We start from the raw sequence: 21149 nt of genomic DNA, 5'->3' as shown, positions 1-21149 counted from the left end.
TGATCATTTCCCTCGATGATTGTCAACCTTGATGATAAATTATATCCCTCTCCCGCGAAAGGATGATGTACTTGTTGAAGTTGACGTGCTCGAAAACAAATTGCATCCATGAAGATTGTTACCACCGCTAGACCCAAACGGAGTCCAAAGATCATGATTTTCTCCAACCTCTCTGTCATGTCCCTCATATTCCAAGGACTTCCTGGGGTGTTCGCGAAGCCCACATGCACTGACGCAACATTCAGTTCCATCAAGTTACACAACGCAGAAATTCTCTCTATTAATGCCAACGTGTCGAGCATCGAACTTCCAGAGTGGCCAACTAATGAGTGGCCAATACCCCCCACAGACCCGATCACCGTGTGCAAGGTTGTAGTCCAATACACGCATCCCGGTTGGAATGACACCATTAATACATATGTATGGCTCCCAGTATCAGACTGGAATGGGAGATTTGTCGGTGTCGGTGGAGGAGGCTGGTCAACTGGAGATGTTCCCGATCTTGGACCACCAGCTTCGAAGGGGTATGCTGCTGTAACGACTGATGGTGGTCGTCCCATGACAAACCGACAGGACCTTAGTTGGGCACTCACGAACGCTGGACATATTAACTGGCCGCCTTTGCAGAATTTTGCAGCTGTGGCTGTGGACGATGCAACGACTTTGGGGAAGGCTGTCACAGAAGCGTACTTTGGTAGACAGCCAAAGTACTCGTATTGGAATGTATGTTCTCATTTAAGAAAAGGTGAAAAAGGTATACTAACTCCTCTAGGGTTGCTCTACTGGTGGAAGACAGGGCCATATGATGGCGCAAAGATACCCAACTCAGTACAATGGTGTTCTGGCCGCAGCGTCTGCTTTCAATTGGGATAGGTTTATTGTGTCAGAGTATTGGCCGCAACTTGTCATGCACACCCTTGGTACAGTTGGTCCATCCCGATATACGCTGTGGTGCTAACCAGATATAGGTTATTACCCTCCTCCATGTGAACTTGACGCCATAACCAAGGCTGCGATCAAGGCGTGCGACCCCATTGACGGAGTTGAAGACGGAATTGTGTCAGACTCGGATGGCTGTGATTTTGATCCCATGTCGGTAGTGGGAACAACAACTACCTGTGATAACCCTTCAGGTACCATCAAAGTCTCAGTGAAAGCAGCCGAGGTCGCCAGTTTGACATGGCGCGGTCCTCAAACTGAAGATGGGAAGTTCCTGTGGTATGGTCTTGATAAATCCGCTCCTCTCTCCGGATTGGCCAATACGACTTGTACCTCTTTGACAAACTGTACCTCAAGTCCCTTTGCCATCACCCAAAACTGGTTAACCGCCTTTATCCAACACAATCATTCAGCTGACATTACCGGAATGTCGCTCGCAGAGTACAGCAGGCTGTTTCGACAATCCGTCAACCGTTTCGGTTCAGTAATGGGCACAGCTGATGCAGACTTGACCGACTTTAAGAAAGCAGGAGGAAAACTCATCGCTTGGCACGGGACAGCAGATGAACTGATTCCATACAAGGGATCTGTGGACTATTTCAATCGTGTTCTCAAGGACGATCCAGACGCGACAGACTATTAGCGCTTCTTTGAAGCACCTGGTGTTGAACACTGCAATGGTGGCCCTGGATGGTTCCCAGGAGGTGCCTTTGATGCTCTAGTGCGTTGGGTGGAGAAGGGTGAGGCTCCTGAGACTCTGTATGCAGAGACTGTTGGAACGGAGAAGAAGAGAGCTGTTGAGCTTTGTGCCTATCCGAAGAAGTTGACATATCAAGGAGGTGATGCAAGTCTTGCTTCATCATATGAGTGCAAATAGTAAAAACTTAGCTGCATGCCATCACAGTCGGGTCTCGTCCCTGTATGTATTCAAGCACTTTGTTAACATATCTTCTACTCCAGCCGTGCCTTTGACGACTTTGCCATCTTCTCCAACTCTTTCACACCTTGAAACTCCCCATGAATTGTCCCCGCGTTCTTATCGTATTGAATGCTCAACAGTACAAGAGCCGAAGATTTCCAAAGTGGCACCTCGTGCTTTCTCGCAGTAGCCACTATCGTACACACTGCGAATATCAACGCGACCAGCTCTAGAATCACGGGTCCGATCAACCAGGGCCAATCAATACACACAAATATCCGACTCTCGATTCCAACTCCTACAGCGCGTTTTGAATTTGGCCCCGAGCGGATATAGTCTGTCATACTCCGTGCCATATTGTCAAAAGCACTCTCAACATCTATGCCGCCACCAAGGGCAGCACTAAGGCCGGGACGTTTGTTTCTATAGTTTCCACTCACAAATTCAGATTGAAATGTGGTAGTTTCGAAGAACTCTTGCAGGGCCTGGAAATCGTTGTTGGATATGTTGAATGAAGGCAGATTCAATATTGTGGACTTGTTACTCATGAAAGTTGTATGAGCAGGACCATTTGATTTCAATGCCCAATCAACGCCTTGGATATCGATCTCGTTGACGTCTCCGAAAGAAAAGGTGCTTCCGTTTGCTCGGGCGCCCTTGTATTCGTAGGCAGTGAAGCCAATGGTACACTCCGTGATATTTATACCAGTAGCGTTAAAATCTGTATCTCCGTAACCTGACTTGTAGACTGCAATTCTTGCTATACCTCCAAACGATCGTGCAATACCGTCTGGTCCTATAATACCATCTGATTCGGTTCTTGTAGCGTTGATTCGAAACGTAGTTGCGTCCATGGTTGAAGAACGGGTGGTCAGTACTACATTTCCAGGTGTTGTATAGTTACAAACTTCTGGTCTGCATTCACAAATGACTGGTTCATAGGATGATCGGATGCACTTCCTCGTTCTCAATGTCGAAATCGTGACATTCTCACATGTACTCTTGAAACCCAGAGATATATATGTGTCTGTCCATTTGCAGGCACCATCGCAATTGAAAATGGGCATGGATTTTAAGTCGTAAAGTCCTTGAAGAATAGCAGATTGCATCATTGCGTCTGGCGGCATATCTAGAGGATAGACTGTCAGTGCGATGTCTTGAGATAATACCCCGGTAGCTTACCATAGTTAGGACCTGGCTGAAACACGGGTCTATCATATGCGTGTGCATATCCAAAGTTGGAAGAGTTATTAAAAATGTCCACCATTCTGGGTTCCAAGTTAACAGCCGCTTGAGAGAATGGAGAAAACCCTAGTCTCAGGATCGTTATCAAAGCCCCCAAGGTACCGATATTGCAGGGGATCCGCAGGAGGAGAAGGATAGATCCATATGGCCCTCGACTGGCCTCGTCAAATGTCTCTATATCGTATACGGTTCGTGGAGACTTTTTCAAGTGGATCCATTTCTGTTGCCCAATAAAGGCGCTGACGTTGTGCATCATTGCAGCCGAGCAACATGTCGATAAGATGGCTGTAACTGCGTTTAAAGAGATTGAAAACGTCCATTCGGAATACTGTTTGCCATCCATGATGCGGAACATGACAATCAATCCAATAAACAAGACAACGCTGGTTAGAGAAGAGAGAAATTCAAGACCCCATCCATTTGTAGGAAGAGTTCTATGACAAACATTCTTGTTCTTTTTCGATGACTCCCTGTCAGAGTGCAATTCAATATACTCTGCTTTCATGTCGTGAGCTTGCGTCTGCTGATATTGATGAGATCCGAGTCGCATCTTCTCAGGCGGGTCGGGTATCAGTATCCGCGAGGGAAGGAAATTTAACGAAAGGAGGTGTCACTACTCATAATAAGCACAGAAACATGCCTGCAAAAACCCATGTCTACCTGACTGAAAGATCGTCGTTCAGCTATATGAAAGGACCAATTAAAATTCTACACGCTAGAGACATTGGTGTTACACAACTGCCCATACATATACAGCTGCAACTCGGACCAATCCCGTTGGAGGCTGCAACGCTTTGTACCACTAAGGCATGTTGACAATCAGGCTGAGCGAAAGCCACTTAGTCTTTCAAGGTAGCTACAGCGGCTAAAAGGCTTACCAATGTAGTAGGTGGTAAGAGTGTTACTAAAATTACATTAGTGAGGTGGCATTGATGGGTAGCAATAATGTCAGCTGTTGTCCTTTGCTCGAAGGCATAAACGTCAATCCTGACTGATTTTGTCTTCTACAATTTGTGGTGAATAGATACAGTACTATTGTCCCTCAAATGAGATATCCCATCTGAAGTAATCATGTCTAATCACGGGCCTTCGAACAGCCCAACGAACTCCATCCAGTTGGAGGTATCACGGTTGAATTGCTCAGGAGTAGTCCAACTCATATTCTCCCCTTCATCACCCGTCATCCAACAATAGGTATAGCCTCGGTCTTCAGGGTATCGTGCTAGCATGCGAGCACGCTTTGCTTTGCCAGGATACGGATCCGGACCCATGAGGTCATTGCAAATATAGAGGTTCTTCTTGGGCAACCATTGTTCATAGAACTTCCGGAAAACTTCAAGATCATTGATTGTTGTGGCCTGGTTGACATGTCGACCCCACCAGAAGTCGTTCTTCTCTGTCGCACAATACTCAATACGAAGGATCTCCCACAGAAAGTCAACCCTTCCACCCTCGTAGACAGCTCGTCTCTTGTAAGTACCTGAATCACTTCCAATCTCGGTGTTGAAGTGATCGTAAGCAACTTTGTACTCAATAGTGAAGAACTTGGCCACACCTGGGTTGGGATCTTTGCCAAAGAGGTCATTGTTGATAATGATGCTTTCTTGGTGCTCCAAGGCACTCATGAAAGCAGCATAGACTTTCTTCTTGCCAGTGTAGTCTGTCGGGTCTTCGCGCCTGCCGTAGGTGATCTTTCTGATGTCGTATCCGAAATGGACATGGTCACCCTCCTTGATCAGGCGACATTTCTCTTTGCCTCTCGACTCGGTCAGGTACTTGATGATGGTTTTCTTTGGTCGACCTGGTGCGGGGTCGGTGTTGTCGAATGTGGCATTCGTAACATGGAGCGCCTCGCCCTTGTTGATGGCATTCTCAAATATGCTTACAATGTTGCGACGTTTAGTGAAATCCACCATATCGTGGCCCTCTCCGTATGTAAGACTTGTTACTGTAGCCCTGTTCACAGTTAGACCCTCTCCCCATTCTTCTGTTACATAAGACTGACATGTTTAGTAACTTGTGGATTATGCTAATGGTCGTCTGTGTTATCTCTGAATACTGTAAGTTGATTAGAAATAGAGATTCATCATCAGGCAGAGAGAAGCACCGATGCATTTTATAAGCTCATCATCACCCTTGTCAGAGGCACTGTGATAATACATCGGGATATTGTGTAGCATGTGCTGTTCATCCACAACTTTCAGCTGCCATCTTGCCTGCTCATAAACATAAACTATCTGAAACTCCGTATTTCTACCACTTAGAATGTTCACCCAGAATCTAATGGCAATAGTGCCAAGTCTTGCATCTCAGCTCAGTCAATAGCGTGATCGAATCCCGGTTACTGATACTAATTCAGCCAATAGTTGGCCCCGAGAAGAACGATCCATGTATAAAAGATATTTGAATACGGTTAGCGTTCAAGAAACACCACGCTCACTTCCCACACTTCTTGATCCATCACTCACATCTCCGTCGTGATCTGGTTGCTTTCTCATTTACTATCGTCATCTATGTAGGCTGCCGAGTCTCAACCTTTGGTCTTGAATACATGGGGACGACCTATAATCGGCTCCTTATCCATTGGCCACATTGTCATCGTGATATCCCAACCTGGTTGAATTACCTTTTCCCAGACTGATGGCAGTATAATCTCACCATCAGGTCCAATAAGGTCATAATGACCCTCCATGACATGAGGTCCAAGCACATCAACCTGCATAAATGCTTGCTTAATAAGTTCCTCCATACCCTATTTTACTGTTAGCATTCTTTGCTTTCCATGTGTTTTGTATTATGTTTCTTTACCTGCCAGGCCGCGCAAAGATGGAACGGGAAATTGAATTTGCGACCGACTGCATCTTTGAATCGGATTGGGTCCTGATCCGCCATTCTCTTTAATTCTTCGAGCTTACCCTTCGCTTCCTCTTCGATCTTTGCTTTAAGCTCCTGTGCTTCCTTCCTTGCATTTTCCTCAGCTACCGCTGCGGTTTCAGCCTTCTTCCTCTCTTGTTCAATTTTCAATCGAATAATCTCGTCCATTGTTAAATTGTCCTGTGGTATCTGCTCCTCGCTTGGTTCTATCATTTTTTCCCGCGGTCGGATTGATATATCATTGGCACCATGATCAAGCAACAGCCGTACGATTCCCTCATGGCGGTTCTTAGCTGCCAAGTAAAGTGGTGTCCTGCCAGCAGAATTTCTTTTGTTCACGTCAGCACCACTCTCGAGTAGGGACATGACAGCATCTTCAAGCCCTTTCTCTGCCGCCCAAACCAGTGACGCCTCATTCTGAGGGGACAGATTATCCTGATCGTGCTTTATAGACTCTCGATCCCCAGACCCGTTACTTGATCCATCTCCAACATCGGACGTGTCATCACTGCTTCTGATCTCCAAACCAGGAATTGAAATTGGTAACGACGCAAGCGAAAGCTGCTGTAGGTGCCTGGCAAGATGACGACTGAAGCCTTTTCCATTGTTGCTTATAAGTGTAGGGTTCCAGTCTTCGCAGAGTGGACAACTACCTGACTTAAAGGTCTTAATAGGGCGCTCACATGCTTCGATAATCAGGGGCATTTGTGCTTCTGTCGCCATTCCTGGGTGAGACTTGTTTAGATGTTGTTTGAATTCTTCAGAACTGGGAAACGTGCTATTAGCGGAGCTGCACCAGCTGCAATCCCACTGCCACCGATGGACGTTAGATTCATGCTCGAACCACTCGCCTCGGGTCGAGAATGACTTGTTGCCATCTTTACAGTTTCTGATTGTACACATATATGGTTGAAGATCGGTGAAAACATGTCTCCTAAACCAGTGTTAGTCTCGAAATTCAATAGATGCTCCTGTGATACTTACTTCCACTGATACCGGTTGGTCACTACCTGTATGGTCCGACAGTAGGGACACTCGAAAGGTTCCCCGTATTGAAGCTGCACCCCATCAAGAGTCATGTCTGGCAGATCAGGAATCGAGCGTCCTGTATCTTCCCCATCCGTAAGACTCTGAAATGATGTGGCCGTCGTGAATGCCGAGATACCACTACTAGATATCCCTTTTGATACCTCGTGTGATGCTTCAGAGTGGTCTTTTTCTTGATAGGTAGTGGCAACGACAGTGGCTGTATCACCAGATTGTTCAACATACTCCTTTGCGAGACTTGCACGATGCTCTTGTCGATATTGAATGATCTTGCGTTGTTTACTTATGTTGTTCCCCAGACGCCTTGCCAGCCAAAGATTTGACTTTACCTTGGGGAACCTATCAGCCACATATGTGATGTCTTGTGAGCTTTCCAAGGTGAAATCATCGAGGTCAAGAAACCTTCCTCTGGGCTTCTGCCTCCGAATCAGAATCGATATTCCGAATAGATGATTAATGGCTGAATGAATGCCAGCTATGAGCTCATCGAGTTCATTGATAGTCTGAGTTCTGCCAGTGTCAAGACCTTCCGATGGTAGAGAAGCTGATCGATTAGGAAGACTACCGTTGAGAATAGCTAGTGCTAAATGGGCATTGAAATGTTAGCTAACTCTTGGGAATGAACCCTCTGAGATTTTGCGGCACAACGCACCTCTGTCGGTTGAAGAATGCAAGTCTTCCAATCCCAAGGCAACAGTTGTTCGCATCAAAGGAGCATCTCTCAAACGATAATCAAGGGATTTTCGAGAGGTTTCCTGTTGCAGAGCACCCAGATTCGATGCCCATACTCTGAGCCGGCCTCGTTCATCTTCCAAAGTGATTCTCAAATCATCGGCGGTAGTATCCGTAGTGTGAGCTATGGCTTGATTCAAGGTGGTGAAGCTTTTCTCGCTCAAACCACGAAGCGTAGGAGCGGGGTCACCCTCAGAACTCCCTTGTTCCATTCTGGAAAGGCGGCGACTAGTAGTACTTCCAGATATTAATGCGAAATTGACTAGCCTAGCATCAGTTACACGGAGATTCCATGTTCCAAAAGTATAACCCAGCTCTTTAAAAATCTCAACAGACAAGAAGAGGAGGTTTCTCAACTCATTCGAACAGGCTGATGACGTAAGATATTGGGTGCCCATGTAAATATGTTTACCCCGCATTTTGACCCAAACTGATATTTGACTCAGAAGGAAGACTATCATCAGTACCTTGCTTAATTGCTTTCAGACAGATCGACCAGTTCACGTCATGTCTGGGTTCGAAATCGCTGGCCTGGTGCTTGGTCTTTTCCCGATTGTCTGCGACGGTGCTAAAGACTTGAGTGGCGTTGCAAAGGATGCCAAGTCTTGGTGGCAGTTCCAGAGATCATTTGACGACTTCATCAGGAGACTTTACACAGAGCGTGTATGTTTCGACCAGGTCATTTTGGCTCTATTAGAGCCAGTACAGGAGCTTTCGAATACGGAACTGGAAGCTCTTCGGTATAACACCAATCCGAGCCTCTGGCATGACCTACACGTTCGGGAAATGCTCAACCGCAGGATTGATCGGTCTCATCATGAATGGTTCATGAGACACATGAGGGATATCATCGATGCCCTGACGGAGCTACGCAATATGTTGCCGTTTGAAAGGGTAAGTGTTCTACCCACAATAGTCTAAGTAGACTTCTTCAGGTGAAAAGCTGTTAACATTACATAAGGCCTATCAATTAGATAGCACCGACCTGGAAAGCACTATCTTCAGACTTAAAATCAGCTTCTCTCATAAGAAGGACGAGCTCCTTGGCATTATTAACAGCAGGAACGAGGAGTTACGCAACTATCTCTACATGTCATCACAACTCCATATGAGTCGGACCTCACTTCAGACGACAACAACACAAGATACGAAAAAGCAAGCAAGATCTTTAAGAAAACAGCAAGAGCAGGCGGAGTCAGTTTTCAGTGGCTTCAAGCGTCGTTGGATTTGTAGCTGTAATCCTGACAATGTCCACTCGTGTGGCATTTCCACTGAAGGATCAGACATGAAACTACTTTTTAATGGCGCGAGAAACCAGCATCTCAGAATTGAAGTGGAGGTTCGAAGTGAAATGCAACATGCAAACATTCTGTCCTCAGAACCATCCACGGTTCCTACGCAGGCTGACCTGGAGGATCTAACGCAGAACTCCATCAGAAAACGCATATTAAAGAACATGCGAAAACAAGGCAACAGTATTAGCAGACTAGTGCCATCAACCTTGTTGACACTGTCAAGTCCAATCCATGTCAGGGGTGATAACAAATACGACAAGGGCCTTGAAAGGCCACCTGAGAGGCTTAAGAAAAGGTGCGTTTTACCTGTTCCATACATCATTAGAAGAGGAGGGGAACATTCACGATTAACGTACGGCGGATGGACTATTGACAAACCGTACTGTTGCCGGACTTTTGCTGATCCAAAATCATCTTTAGAACCCAAAACGAAAACGGTAGAAACATTGCACGGTCTTCTAAAGTTCAGTTCAACTTGCCTACAGAACTGGTTACAACTCCAACTTCCCTGTCCACTGTCAGCCGCGGTGGTCAAGCGATTGGCGACATGTGTCTCACGATTAATACACCAAGTCAAGAATCCTGTCTAGGATTCCTAGAAGTATCTGACGCCAAACTATTCTTGCATCTTGACCCCCCGAATTACCCACAGCCCCTCCAGATGCAAAGTTTCGAGGAGTTTCTCAGCGAACGGCATCCACGGGACTTTCGTTTAAAACTAGGCTTGGCAGTCATCATACTCATTCTCAAACTCGGTCCTCTATGGGTTCCAGATAAACCACTTAAATCTTCACTCGTCATCCTACAAACTCCTGGATATCCCCCACAGCCTTTCGTATCACATCCGTCAATCCATGAAACGCTAGGATCAACATCGACAACGGGAACTGAGAAGGAGAAAGGAAAAACGACATTTCTTGCTCTTGGTATCATGCTGCTTGAGCTGCTCTTTCGTGGAAGTCTTGAGAAACAGCCTTTCTGGGCGACATATACTGATAACGGACAACGACACGAGTTTACTGATTTTGCTGCGGCGAGTAGGTGGCAGAAGGACGCTATATATGAATATGGAGAAAAGGTTGCAAATGCTATAAGCAAATGTGTGAACTACACTGTTGACAACTCAGTGGATCTACGAAGTGCAGAGTTTTTACAAGAGGTGTGGGAGATGGTTCTGAGACCGATTGAAGAGACGTTAGCGTGTTCCAGTGGTGTAGCATAATATTGTAATAGAGTCCTGGCACCAATTCCAGTAGGGAATGAATGAATGAATTCGATGTACGATGAGACAGTCTTCTGACGCTTTTAAACTGTGAATTCTATTCACAACAATCTGGGTTTCAATGTAGTTCCATTAGAGATAGTGAAGACGATACATTTTGTAAAGTAGTCTATATACAGCAATTTCTAATATTCGTACAAGTCGCAGATGGTTTGGATACGATATTGATGAGAAAGAGCCAAACTGTTTGACCGGTGACGGCGTGTAAACAAGTATGTGGAGCCAGCAAATATTAATTGACCAGTAATAGAAGGAGTAATGAGACAACGCCGATCTACTACGTAAAGAATTATCAAAGGCGCGCCTTGCATGTTCTAGGCTTGAATGTCTCAGAGTTCAGCTATTCATTGGGTGCCTCTTGACAGTAATTCTTGTAAGAAGCTAGAGCCCACTTGTCTCATAAGAGAAGCGATCGGCATAAAATATACTAAATTCCGCCAAAAAATAAAGGTTTCTTTTACTTTCCCTTCAACAAATTGTCTCGGCTGGGGCTGTAGATGGAGATTAACCAGCTTTTTCTACTGGTACAAATAATTCGACTGAATCCATCAAAAACAAGCTGCTCATTTCGTCGCTTAACATCTCGACTATCTGCTGTCATTCTTCGGGAACAGAGGATAGCAATTCTCAAACTGAGGTTACCCTGCACACAAGAAATCATCAACCTAACTATCTTCCATTTGGAATAGCTTGATGCGTTAGCCCAGAACAGGCGGGAAAAAAGCAACTAATAAAATCAGAGAAGCAAGAGGAACAATTCCGTCCCTTCTGCTCCAAAGGTCAAACTCGTTTCCGCACTGTTCCCGAACCTTCCTTAGCTTCGTTACTACTATTCCTACCGCACCGACAAGAATTTCCAATATTCACAAAGGAAACCATATTGTAATTTAATTAAGTAAATTGTAATTATTATATCAGTTATAAAAAAATTATGCAAAGTGGTCAATCCTGGCTTGCGATCTTCTCGCCTGATCCTCAGCACTATGTTGCATAAGAATTGTCGTATTGACAGTAATACCAGGCGTCTTGTCCGAGCTCGCCTCACTTCGTCCCGTCGTCGACTGTAATGTCTCCTTGAACAGCTCATCCTGGGAATCGTTGTTCTGTGTACCACCGATAACGTTGGTGGTGATGCGGCTGTGATTCGTTCGTCGTGTCTGGTTTCGACCAGTGGAGGAGAGTTCGTAGCGTCCTGCGTAATTGGAGCCTGTTCGGGCTGAGGACATTTGTCCGAGGAAGAGGGTTCGTAGGGCTGTAAGAGAGATGTTAGTGGGTACTATTGTTTGCTTTCGTGGAGTATACTTACGAGGTAGACAGGTAGCAATGATGGCGACGGCTGTTTCAATCATGGAAACAGTGCATGTCAACATAGTCTCGTTCTTCTTGGAGTAGTAGGCTCGGATAACTGCAAGGGTTAGACAAGTTCACATGTAGAGGAAAGGGAACGTACTGCTAGCAACAACTACGAGAAAACCAAGGGCAAAGATGGCAGCGACACCAATCTTTTGCTTGGTCTTCATCTGTAGTTGAAGAACCATAGAGATAGGCAGACTTATGGCTGTAATGTGTTAGTTGGGTCCGACGAAAGCAAGCGCTGCTTGTACTTACTGACGATGTCAGTGCCGATATTTAGTATGACAGTCAACCAGTAATTCCTCTCAGCTTCCTTGGGGTCGCATTGATCTGTGCCTGTTGTTAGTCTGTGCTCGTTGTCGAGTATCCATGTAACCTACAATTCGGGTCTTGTGACCATCGCTTGTCGTGAGGGAAGCATTGAAAGATAATGTGAAAGAAGATGGCAGCCCAAAAACATATCAAAAGTCCAAGCGTGACGTTATAGATAGTCTGTAATCTCGTTCCAGGAGCGGCAAGTCGTTTGTAAAAGAGGACGAGAGCAATCTTAATAGCCCATAGGGAAGTCACGTAGAGAATTGATCCGGGGACAATCATCTATGCAGAGTCAGCAATCACGAATCTTACATCCAAAGGGATAAAAACTTACCTGCATCATGCCCTTGAATTGTTCAGGCGTCGCACCAGGAATATTGGCCATACCCAAGTTCCACATGTGCTGCTGAATGATGAGATCACCTATCAAACAGCACGCAGATAAAATAATGAAGCCATCGTCAATTTGCAGGGACCCGAGCTTGCGGACACGGATCCACAAGCGAAGGATCAGGAAAATGCATGCAACCACTGTAGAGATGTACCAAGACACCTAAGAACAAGAGAGGTGTTAGTAAAGCAAAAAAAGCAAAGACACAAAAGAAAATGGATCAGCAGCTAAAAAGATGCAAGATCCTAGCAAAAACACGTACCACTTGACCGAGACCCTCTGCCATTGCAACGTCCACACGTAGATCAATCGCCAAGGTGAATAAAAATATTTTAAACTTTCAGACCAGTAGCATCAGACGTGGGAAAAAATGGAAGGAGGACATGCAGGTAGTTAACTGATTATTCCCAGCTCTTTGGTAGCGGCCCCTGAACCATGCACCGTGGAAATATTTGTCTGTACCTCGGAGGGTTAGGTCACTGCGTATGTTCTCGGAGACTCCCGTCAGCCCATTGTGTGTGATGGTAACGCTTCCAGCTCCCAAAATGCGTTAATGTCGTGGAGAAAAGCGCCGGACGAAACTAGTAGTTAGGCCCGAAGTCAAAAATGTGTGTGCCAAGTGGAACGGTTCCTGTCACGACTGTCATAACCCCCAATTATGGAACTTGGCACATCACTAGTTCAGGGCCGTGGCGGTGGTCCAAGTCTCGTCTGAGGGATGTGATTTGATATGGCCGAAGCTAAGTGCGTTACCTACCATGTCCGTCCTCGGCAGATTATTACCAATATCATGATACATAATCGTAGTGTTTTCTCCCTCTTGGAAGATCTTAATGAGTGCGGAATATTGGAAGCTTTTTCGCAAGCCATTCCCAGTGTGTCTTCGTTTAAGTAGATCTAGCGCAGCACGTTCCGCACCGTCACATCCTGGCGCAGATTCTTCCACAGAAACACGAACAGATGATCTCCGTTGGGCATTAAATACAGCCTATCAAGTCTTCCGGATGCCGCGGGAATGGCTTCCCGTCCCTTCAACTCACCCTGTACCGGGTTAGAGAAGTCAAATTTGTGTGCAATCTGCTCAAGGACTTAAATACGTGGTGTCAGGTACGGGCGTTCCATTGGATACCGATGAAAAGCCACCAAGAAAATATGATAAGACGATAAGACATTTCAACTAAGCGAGGTGAGGTGCTAAGGTTATTGAGTCGGTTCCATGGATCCGCACACCAAACCGAAGAACCAGAACTAGGGCCGGGACTCGCGAGTTTGCCGATCCGAGCCTCTTTCGGCCAACTACCCCTGACATATTTTTCTGTACCTCAAGATTTACATGTACGATCGTGAAACCATGTGAAAAATGATGCAACTGATCTGCGACAACCAGGGCACGGGGCAGATCCTACAAGAACGTCACATCAACTTGAACTTTGTTTAAGATAGATTAGTGAGGTCCGTCCTCAAATGTGGTTCTGCCATCATTACCTAACCTTTTTCCTAGACTCAATATTTCTCAAGGGAGAGGCTTTTCTTTCCCCCGAGCCGTGTTTAGCATAGGGTCAAACCTCAACGGCGACATTAGACAAGACACTGATTTGGCCCCCTTTTCTCCTTCTCACGTTCGAGAACGCTATAAAACATTTTCTATGTCTCGGGGGTTCGTTCATGAACCCAATCAATAGCTCAGACTTCTCCCAGCTCGTTCGCCGGCTCCCACGCTACAAGAGGTTAGTATGAGGACACTAACCATAGCACGCCGGCCCGACAGACGCGTTAAAGCCCGCTTCATCCGGACAGGGAATTTGCGTAGCATTCAATAATAAACAATCGATGCTGTAACTTTGTAGGGCAAGTCTAGATCTGGTAAATCTGGGTAATGCTACGATTTTGTTCCTTGACGTTGTATTGAAGAACGGGACCTGCCCAAAGAAGAACAAACCATTACTTTTAGATACCACGTGGATATGATTGATCTGAGGCTCTGCATGGTTATGGTTCTGACAAGACCCTGCGTTCAACAGGGTTTCCTAGCTATCGACTCCACTGCCGAGCCCGCTGCAACGTCTCCAATAAGTTAGCAAGCCGGCCCCCTTTTCGGAGATTCCGCCTTATTCCTCCACGCCACTGCGTCACATTTTCTCTTTTAAATGGCTTGCAGGAAGCAGGAACACCCAATTGTCTATCATCCACCTCTCTGTTTCAGCCCAAAGCCTGTTTGTCCCTAACCTCTTTGGCAGAAGATAATCCCTTTTCACCATGGTCCTGCATAACACTATCTTCACTTTGGCTACGGGTTTGACCCTGGCTGCTTCGTGTGTCGTTGCAGCTCCTCCTGCCCCTCCTCCCGCCCCTCCTTGCCCGCCTCTTCCCCCAACTGCTGTCCCTCAGGGAAAGATTGAGGGCTTCCGCGATGATCACTGCAACGCTGTCTACCTGGGAGTGCCTTTTGCTGCATCCACTGGAGGACAGAACCGGTAAGATCACGAACCCATTGCTAGAACAAAGTTCGCATTCGACTAACACCCTGCAGATGGAAGGCTCCTCAAGACCTTCCCAAGTCTGATCGTCGTATCACAGCCAAGGCTTACGGACCAACATGTCCTCAAGCTATCAGCAATGATGCCTTTACTCGTCAAGACGAGGATTGCTTGAACCTTAACATCTGGGCCCCCAAGGATGGCAAGAATCTACCCGTTGGTCCCACTTTGACGACATATCTATCGGATCAATGACTAACATGTCCTAGGTCTTTGTTTACATGTATGGTGGTGCTATGGTTACTGGTTCCAGCAGCAACCCCCAGATCCAGGGCACAAATTTTGCCCGCAATGGAGTTGTCTATGTCAACTTCAACACCAGAGAGAGCATCTTTGCTTCACCTCACTCTTCCGAGCTGAAGAGCGCTAACCCCAATGACAGCCAGAACTTTAGCATCTTGGATGTTGAGAAGGCTCTTGACTGGGTCCGCAAGAACATCAAGGGTAAGCAGGCATTGTCATCCTATGATTTCACACGAGACTGACTTTGTTTAGCATTCGGTGGTAACCCTGATCACATCGTCTTCGGTGGTCACTCTTCCGGTGGTGTTCAGGTCGACCACTACCTATGGAACAACCCCAAGACCTTCCTCAAGGGAGCTGTTGAGATGAGCGCCAACGCTATCTCAGGCCCTGCCTACGCCCCCGTCGACGAGGCCCTCAATGCTGTCGCCGAGGAAGTTGGCTGCCCCAAGGCTGGTAACGCCCAGCTCGAGTGTCTCCGCAACGTCAACCTCTTTGACTTCCAGACCAAGAACTTCAACTCCACTTTCAACACCTGGTTCACCCCCGTCATTGATGACATTACCCGATTCTCCGACTACCAAGCCCGTCTTGATGCCGGCGGCTACGCTTCCCAGGTCCCTCTCCTGACTGGTACTTCCGACGGCGAGGGAACCATCTTCAGCCTTGTCTACGGTGCTGAGAACAGTGACTTCAGCTCTTGGATCAACACTTTTGACGCTGACAGTGCTCACATTCCTGACGCTGACCTCATCTCCGCTTACAACCCCGCTGATTTCGCCAGCGAGTCTCTTCGAAGTGGTATCCAGTACGGTGATGCCCGCTTCAACTGCCCTGTCGACTATCTCCTTGATCTCCGCAGCCAGCAGCAAAAGACTTGGGTCTACCGCTTCTTCGGTGCCTACGACAACGTCGTTGGACCCCCCAACACTGCTCCCACCCACGGTACCGAGGTTCCCTTCTTCCACGGTGGTAACGAGTGCTTCAAGTCTCTCCAGGGTGTCACCACTGCTCAGCAAAAGCTTGCCGACTCCATCCACAAGTGGTTCGTTGCTTGGATTAAGAACCCTGCCGCTGGCCCTGGCTGGAACACTGTTGACAAGTCCGGCGAGTTGGTCAAGCTTGGTGTCCCTGGTGATGAGCTTACACGCCAGAAGGCTGCCCGAAGTGACTTCAACGGCGTGTGCCAGGCTGTCTACAAGCCCAACATGCCCAAGTATCCTGTTGTTCAGTCCGTTGCCTCCATTGCTGAGGAACTCTTGGCTTAAAGATTGGGTACCAAAAGTTCAAGGTTCATGATGACATGCCTCCGAGATATGACATGCAGCATTTTATAGATTGATAGATATTGAGGTGGTTTATCTCAACGCCCAGATAGAATAATAATTAATATCTTTGGCTCCAACAGTCCGTTTTGTATCTTTATCGCTACAGCAACTTTGTGACCATGTAAATACCTTGGTCAGGCGGCTCTGCATAGGTACTATAGTTTCCTACCTTGTCTCCACATCAATACAGGCTTTATTACACGGCCACTTTCCATATCCGCAAACGCCTTATCGTAATCTTCAATGTCGTAGTACTTGACCAATTTCTCCAGAGGCAAGGCTCCTTGAGAATGCATGTTGATCAATTCGGGTATCAACTAGGAACAGGTGATAGTTAGTAACCAGGTCAAATGGCTTTCTCGACAACTTACAACTCCTGGATTACTATCACCCTCTGAGCACCCAACATATTCTTTCCCATACGTTAGATGACTCATGATGTCAATTTTGGCAGTGGCCATTCCGCCAGGCGCACCAACTGTTGCGGCTCTTCCCCTCATTCCCAATGACGCTACCATAGTTTCTATGATGGCTGGAACTCCGGTACAGTCAACGGCAAAATCAACCCCGATCGGTGGACAGATACCTTGGATACTGTCAATGATATGTTCTTGATCAGGTCCAAGTACACAATGTGTCGCGCCCAACTCTTTTGCTAGTTCAAGCCTCGAATCTTGAAGGTCAACGGCGATAATGATCCCTGCATTTCGAGCTTTGGCACCCATGACAGCCGCCAAACCAACCGATCCTACCCCAAACACAGCTACGGAACTTCCAGGCTTGACATTTAGGGTGTTGAATATAGCTCCGACGCCAGTTTGAATGCCGCATCCGAGAGGTGCAAAAAGCTCGAGCGGTGTTTCTTGTGGGACTTTGACAAGACTTGTTCGATGAACTATAGTGTGTCTGGCGAATGAGCTCTGGCCGAAGAATCTGCTGTGCATGGGTTTGTTGCGGCCGTCTTTGATGGTGAACATGGTCGCTGATCCATCCTCGCGCCTTCCACCGAAATTGCAAAGGTTGAAGTTGTAACAATAGGCTGGATGATTTGATACGCAGCTGGGACAAGTCCCACAAGATGAGAATGATAGAAGTACCTTGTCGCCTTTTGAGACGTTGTTGACACTAGATCCTATCTCAAGGACGACGCCTCCACCTGAGATGAATAATAATATTAACATGGTCAACAATCTCTGGAACCGAGATGATGATGGCTTACCTTCATGGCCAAGGACGGCATTCCTAGCACATGGTAATTTGCCGCTGGCACAAGCTAGATCTGTGTGACAAACTCCTGAAGCATGAATCTCAACCAACGCCTCATCAGGTTGTAAAGAGTCTAAACGGACTTGCTGAAGCTTAAAGTGACCATCAAGATTGGGTGCGACGAGTGCTGTAGTTGTTCGTGACATGGTGGGAATAATGCGGGAGGTTTGAGTCAGTCTGATCATGATCATCTCCCAGCTCATTCAAGGATATTTGGAGTCTGCCTCGGCCTGTCTTGGCAATAGAATAAAGCATTTGCCGGTACAAATTGCCGGTAGGAGGCGATGTGGGGAAAGGCTTGTGATGTTGATCTTCGGCTACTACTCCGCACATCCTGGCGATCTATGGAAGAGGGGTTCTGGAGTAGGTAGCAATTAATGAATATAGACTTGACACTATGTTTTCTATGCCTTGTTTGCAGGGTTCTCAATACCATCTCCTTTCTCAATTGTGTTTTCGGGTAAACCATTGTTCTTATTAGCAGGGTTGTAGGACTCGTTTTCATAATCAACACGACCTTCAACCTTCCAAACCGTTAAAAAAGCTGGAAACAAGCTGAGCGTCCAGAAAACGACATTGATAACTGTTGTATAAAAAGGCGAGAATTTTCTACTCAATTTAGTAAAACCCCATACGCCTTGCATCAGATCAACTTACCTGCTGTTAATGCCAAACGCTGCACACTGTCCCCAGCTTTCCACACCGCGCAACAAGCCCGTGGATCGGCTTAGCTCCAGGGTTCCATCACCAATGGTACCAATGAGGAAGTACAGATAGTTCTGCACCATGTTTCCACTCGTCTGCAGCATTATATAAATGCCAAATGCTCGACCGAATCTTGGTGACGTCCAGTCGATGTAGTCGGGGCGCCTCTGTTCGAAGCCGTGCTGGACGATGAGCACCCAGATCCAAAGGAGCGTAAAGAGGCCAGCGGAGAAGATAAACCCGTAACGTATGCGAGACTGAGAAATGTTAGATGTTATATTAGCGAAGGACAGCGTCATAATCTACCTTGACTGTGATCTTGCTAGTGTCAAGGAAAATGCCGAATAGTATGCATGCAAGAGTGCCGGTAATAGCTGATAAAAACGAAGCCAAAGCTCGAGCTCGAACAGTAAAGTATAAGGTGAGGTAAGTCGAAGCGTAACCCTGAGAACCATCAGCATCATGAGTAACATTATTTCACGGACACAATCCTACCCAATAGAACCAGCTGGAAAAGAAGATAGGCAGCAATAGTCCAATTTGGCGTGTCGTGATCGTTTTCCATAGCAACCGAAGCTGCTCCTTAGCTGGGGTCTTGGCCTCTACAATGATATGCGTGCCATCAGGTCGCTGTGTCTTATCCGGAGGTGCGAGTAAAAAAGCAACCGGAAAAGAGAGAACTTGAAGACAGACAAAGACAAGGATAGTCACATAAGACACCTTGCCACCTTCTGAACGATTGGCATTCAGACCGAGATTAATGGCACCACCGATGAGTTGCCCGCTATTTTTGAAACCAAGCCAAAGCGCCAGATAGCGGCCTCGCTTTGCATGCTCGGGATATGAGAGGATGATGGCACCCTCTGCAGCCCAGTATAAGCCTGCACTGACACCGCAGATAGCAGCGCCAAAAATGACAAACCACCTAGATGGATAATTAGCCAGGTGGAATTTGATGACGAAAGAAGTAACTTACTCAGTGCCGTAGCGGTTATTCTGATAAAGTGCAGCGCTATAAACAGACCATCCAAGAGTGCCAGCGATCAAGGTGTGCTTGACACCGATCCAGTTGACAAATATGGGAGAAAGAATACAGAATAAGCCCATGAGGCCAAAGACCAGCGAGTTTCCAGCGTTTACGCACGCCGTGTTAGCAGTTTTCGTTACATAGAGTCTTTCAACGTACTAGATATGGCTCAAGTGCGCCGCCTGCACCTAGAGAATTATTCGCATTCTTTGGAAGATGTTAGCCGATTGTGATCAACAAATAAGAAAAAAAGGTTGTTGTTTACCCATAATCCAGGACCCAGCAGCGCGATAATGCCGCAGATGATCATCTGGGCCAAGACACTTCTTCGGAACGACATGGCCACTTGTTATAAGTGCAATACTTGTGATCTGGAAGCAAAGATAAAATTAGAAAAGGCTAGAATCGAATGCATGCGCGGATAAAAAATATGTATAAATTTGAATTCATATATGTCATATTATAGCGTGACAGGACGAGAGAAGAAAAGAAAAAGACAACAAAGCAATCTACACAAGATAAGTTGCATTGTTGAGACGGATTGCTCACTGTAGACCTGCGATGGCGCAATCCAGGAACCCTGTAAATGTTCTTGGCATTAGCTGACATGTCCTCCGGGCATGCACCCTCGGAACAAGCTCAGTTACCCACACCACAATAGTTTATTTATTTCATTTTAACACATCCTCCAACACCAAATTACCAAGCTCTACTCCCAACAGCATCTGTTGTAAGTTTTGAACAAATGCTGGCGCTATAAGCTCCCTTTGCCCGAATCTACAAGTCAATTCTAATGTTCTCTTCTCCCAAGCCCGAAGAACGATGTAAGCGGCTGTTCTAACAGCTTCATCCTCGAGGTTCCAGAGTGACTCATAACTGCCATAGTACCTAGCCAATAAATACCATGTTCGTTGTAGGATCTCTTCGTTAGAGTCTTGTTCCAGTACACCAATGGAGTAATAAACCTCCCGAAGTCGGAAATTTAGCCAGGCCGTCCAGCGAAACCAGGGGTGCATAGCCTCGATAGAGTCTTGAGCATATTCTGCAAGGTCTATATGATTTTCGTAAAAGCTTTTGCTGGGCTCAGAAGCAACGGTTATAGCATTAGAAAGACCAGTGAAGATTTTGGTAATGCCGGGTCTGATGCGCATAGCTGCCTCGTATATGGGCCCGGCAGATACGTCACAGTAGAGCTTTTCCATGACACCGAGTCGTATGTTGAGTTTCGTAATGAAAAGCTGGCAAGCTGCTGCTGATATGGGTAAGGATTTCTTGTGGCGATTTGAATCCTGCTGATTAACAATAACGTCTTCAATATGCGAGAGTCCACAGCAGTCAAGTAGAATTTTGTTTGCTTCGTATGTCATGACGCTGTATGTTGTATCGGCAGGTCCATCAATAGAAACTACATCTTCCGTCATGTCGGGAAAAAGGTCGTGGTCATTGACGTTGTGTGGTAATCTTGTAGTCCGGTCTGGGGGTAAATCTGGCTCGAGAAAGCCGCTCAAAGCTGACTTACGGACCTCCAACAACGTCAACTGCCACCACACCCTACGGCGCATTTCAGTCTCGTAGGGGCTAAGATTAAACTCTGTACCATCTCTATGAAGGCCTAGTTTATAGGCCATTCTCATCAAGACGCCGTTGAAGA

General features: G+C 46.5%; 8 protein-coding genes across 8 annotated transcripts; 3 read left to right on the top strand and 5 right to left on the bottom strand.

The window, feature by feature from the left end:
* Positions 1-108: 108 nt before the first annotated feature.
* Positions 109-1582, top strand: FPOAC1_010037 (uncharacterized protein; the record flags this gene model as incomplete). The annotated part of the gene is made up of 3 exons (XM_044854438.1): positions 109-723; positions 773-920; positions 969-1582. 3 exons carry the CDS (start codon positions 109-111, stop codon positions 1580-1582), a joined length of 1377 nt encoding a protein of 458 aa, XP_044707108.1.
* Positions 1583-1890: 308 nt separating this feature from the next.
* On the bottom strand, positions 1891-2712 carry FPOAC1_010036 (uncharacterized protein; the record flags this gene model as incomplete). Its single annotated transcript, XM_044854437.1, has 2 exons — positions 1891-2051; positions 2205-2712. The coding sequence occupies 2 exons, from the start codon at positions 2710-2712 to the stop codon at positions 1891-1893; spliced, it is 669 nt and encodes a 222-aa protein (XP_044707107.1).
* Positions 2713-4182: 1470 nt separating this feature from the next.
* Positions 4183-7968, bottom strand: FPOAC1_010035 (uncharacterized protein; the record flags this gene model as incomplete). Its single annotated transcript, XM_044854436.1, has 6 exons — positions 4183-5059; positions 5109-5161; positions 5730-5855; positions 5912-6911; positions 6962-7607; positions 7677-7968. 6 exons carry the CDS (start codon positions 7966-7968, stop codon positions 4183-4185), a joined length of 2994 nt encoding a protein of 997 aa, XP_044707106.1.
* A 295-nt stretch (positions 7969-8263) lies between these two features.
* FPOAC1_010034 (uncharacterized protein) lies at positions 8264-10273 on the top strand (the record flags this gene model as incomplete). The annotated part of the gene is made up of 3 exons (XM_044854435.1): positions 8264-8650; positions 8718-9346; positions 9472-10273. The coding sequence occupies 3 exons, from the start codon at positions 8264-8266 to the stop codon at positions 10271-10273; spliced, it is 1818 nt and encodes a 605-aa protein (XP_044707105.1).
* A 989-nt stretch (positions 10274-11262) lies between these two features.
* Positions 11263-12401, bottom strand: FPOAC1_010033 (uncharacterized protein; the record flags this gene model as incomplete). The annotated part of the gene is made up of 6 exons (XM_044854434.1): positions 11263-11585; positions 11640-11738; positions 11784-11891; positions 11942-12016; positions 12067-12283; positions 12336-12401. 6 exons carry the CDS (start codon positions 12399-12401, stop codon positions 11263-11265), a joined length of 888 nt encoding a protein of 295 aa, XP_044707104.1.
* Positions 12402-14648: 2247 nt separating this feature from the next.
* Positions 14649-16440, top strand: FPOAC1_010032 (uncharacterized protein; the record flags this gene model as incomplete). Its single annotated transcript, XM_044854433.1, has 4 exons — positions 14649-14866; positions 14923-15085; positions 15139-15373; positions 15425-16440. 4 exons carry the CDS (start codon positions 14649-14651, stop codon positions 16438-16440), a joined length of 1632 nt encoding a protein of 543 aa, XP_044707103.1.
* A 215-nt stretch (positions 16441-16655) lies between these two features.
* On the bottom strand, positions 16656-17912 carry FPOAC1_010031 (uncharacterized protein; the record flags this gene model as incomplete). Its single annotated transcript, XM_044854432.1, has 3 exons — positions 16656-16817; positions 16872-17656; positions 17720-17912. 3 exons carry the CDS (start codon positions 17910-17912, stop codon positions 16656-16658), a joined length of 1140 nt encoding a protein of 379 aa, XP_044707102.1.
* A 258-nt stretch (positions 17913-18170) lies between these two features.
* On the bottom strand, positions 18171-20865 carry FPOAC1_010030 (uncharacterized protein; the record flags this gene model as incomplete). The annotated part of the gene is made up of 6 exons (XM_044854431.1): positions 18171-18375; positions 18424-18728; positions 18778-18915; positions 18967-19396; positions 19448-19483; positions 20402-20865. The coding sequence occupies 6 exons, from the start codon at positions 20863-20865 to the stop codon at positions 18171-18173; spliced, it is 1578 nt and encodes a 525-aa protein (XP_044707101.1).
* Positions 20866-21149: the final 284 nt, after the last annotated feature.

The sequence above is a fragment of the Fusarium poae genome, chromosome 3 (assembly GCF_019609905.1).
Source record: "Fusarium poae strain DAOMC 252244 chromosome 3, whole genome shotgun sequence".
Classification (NCBI taxonomy): Eukaryota; Fungi; Ascomycota; class Sordariomycetes; order Hypocreales; family Nectriaceae; genus Fusarium; species Fusarium poae.
This window is presented reverse-complemented; position numbering and strand designations above follow the sequence as displayed.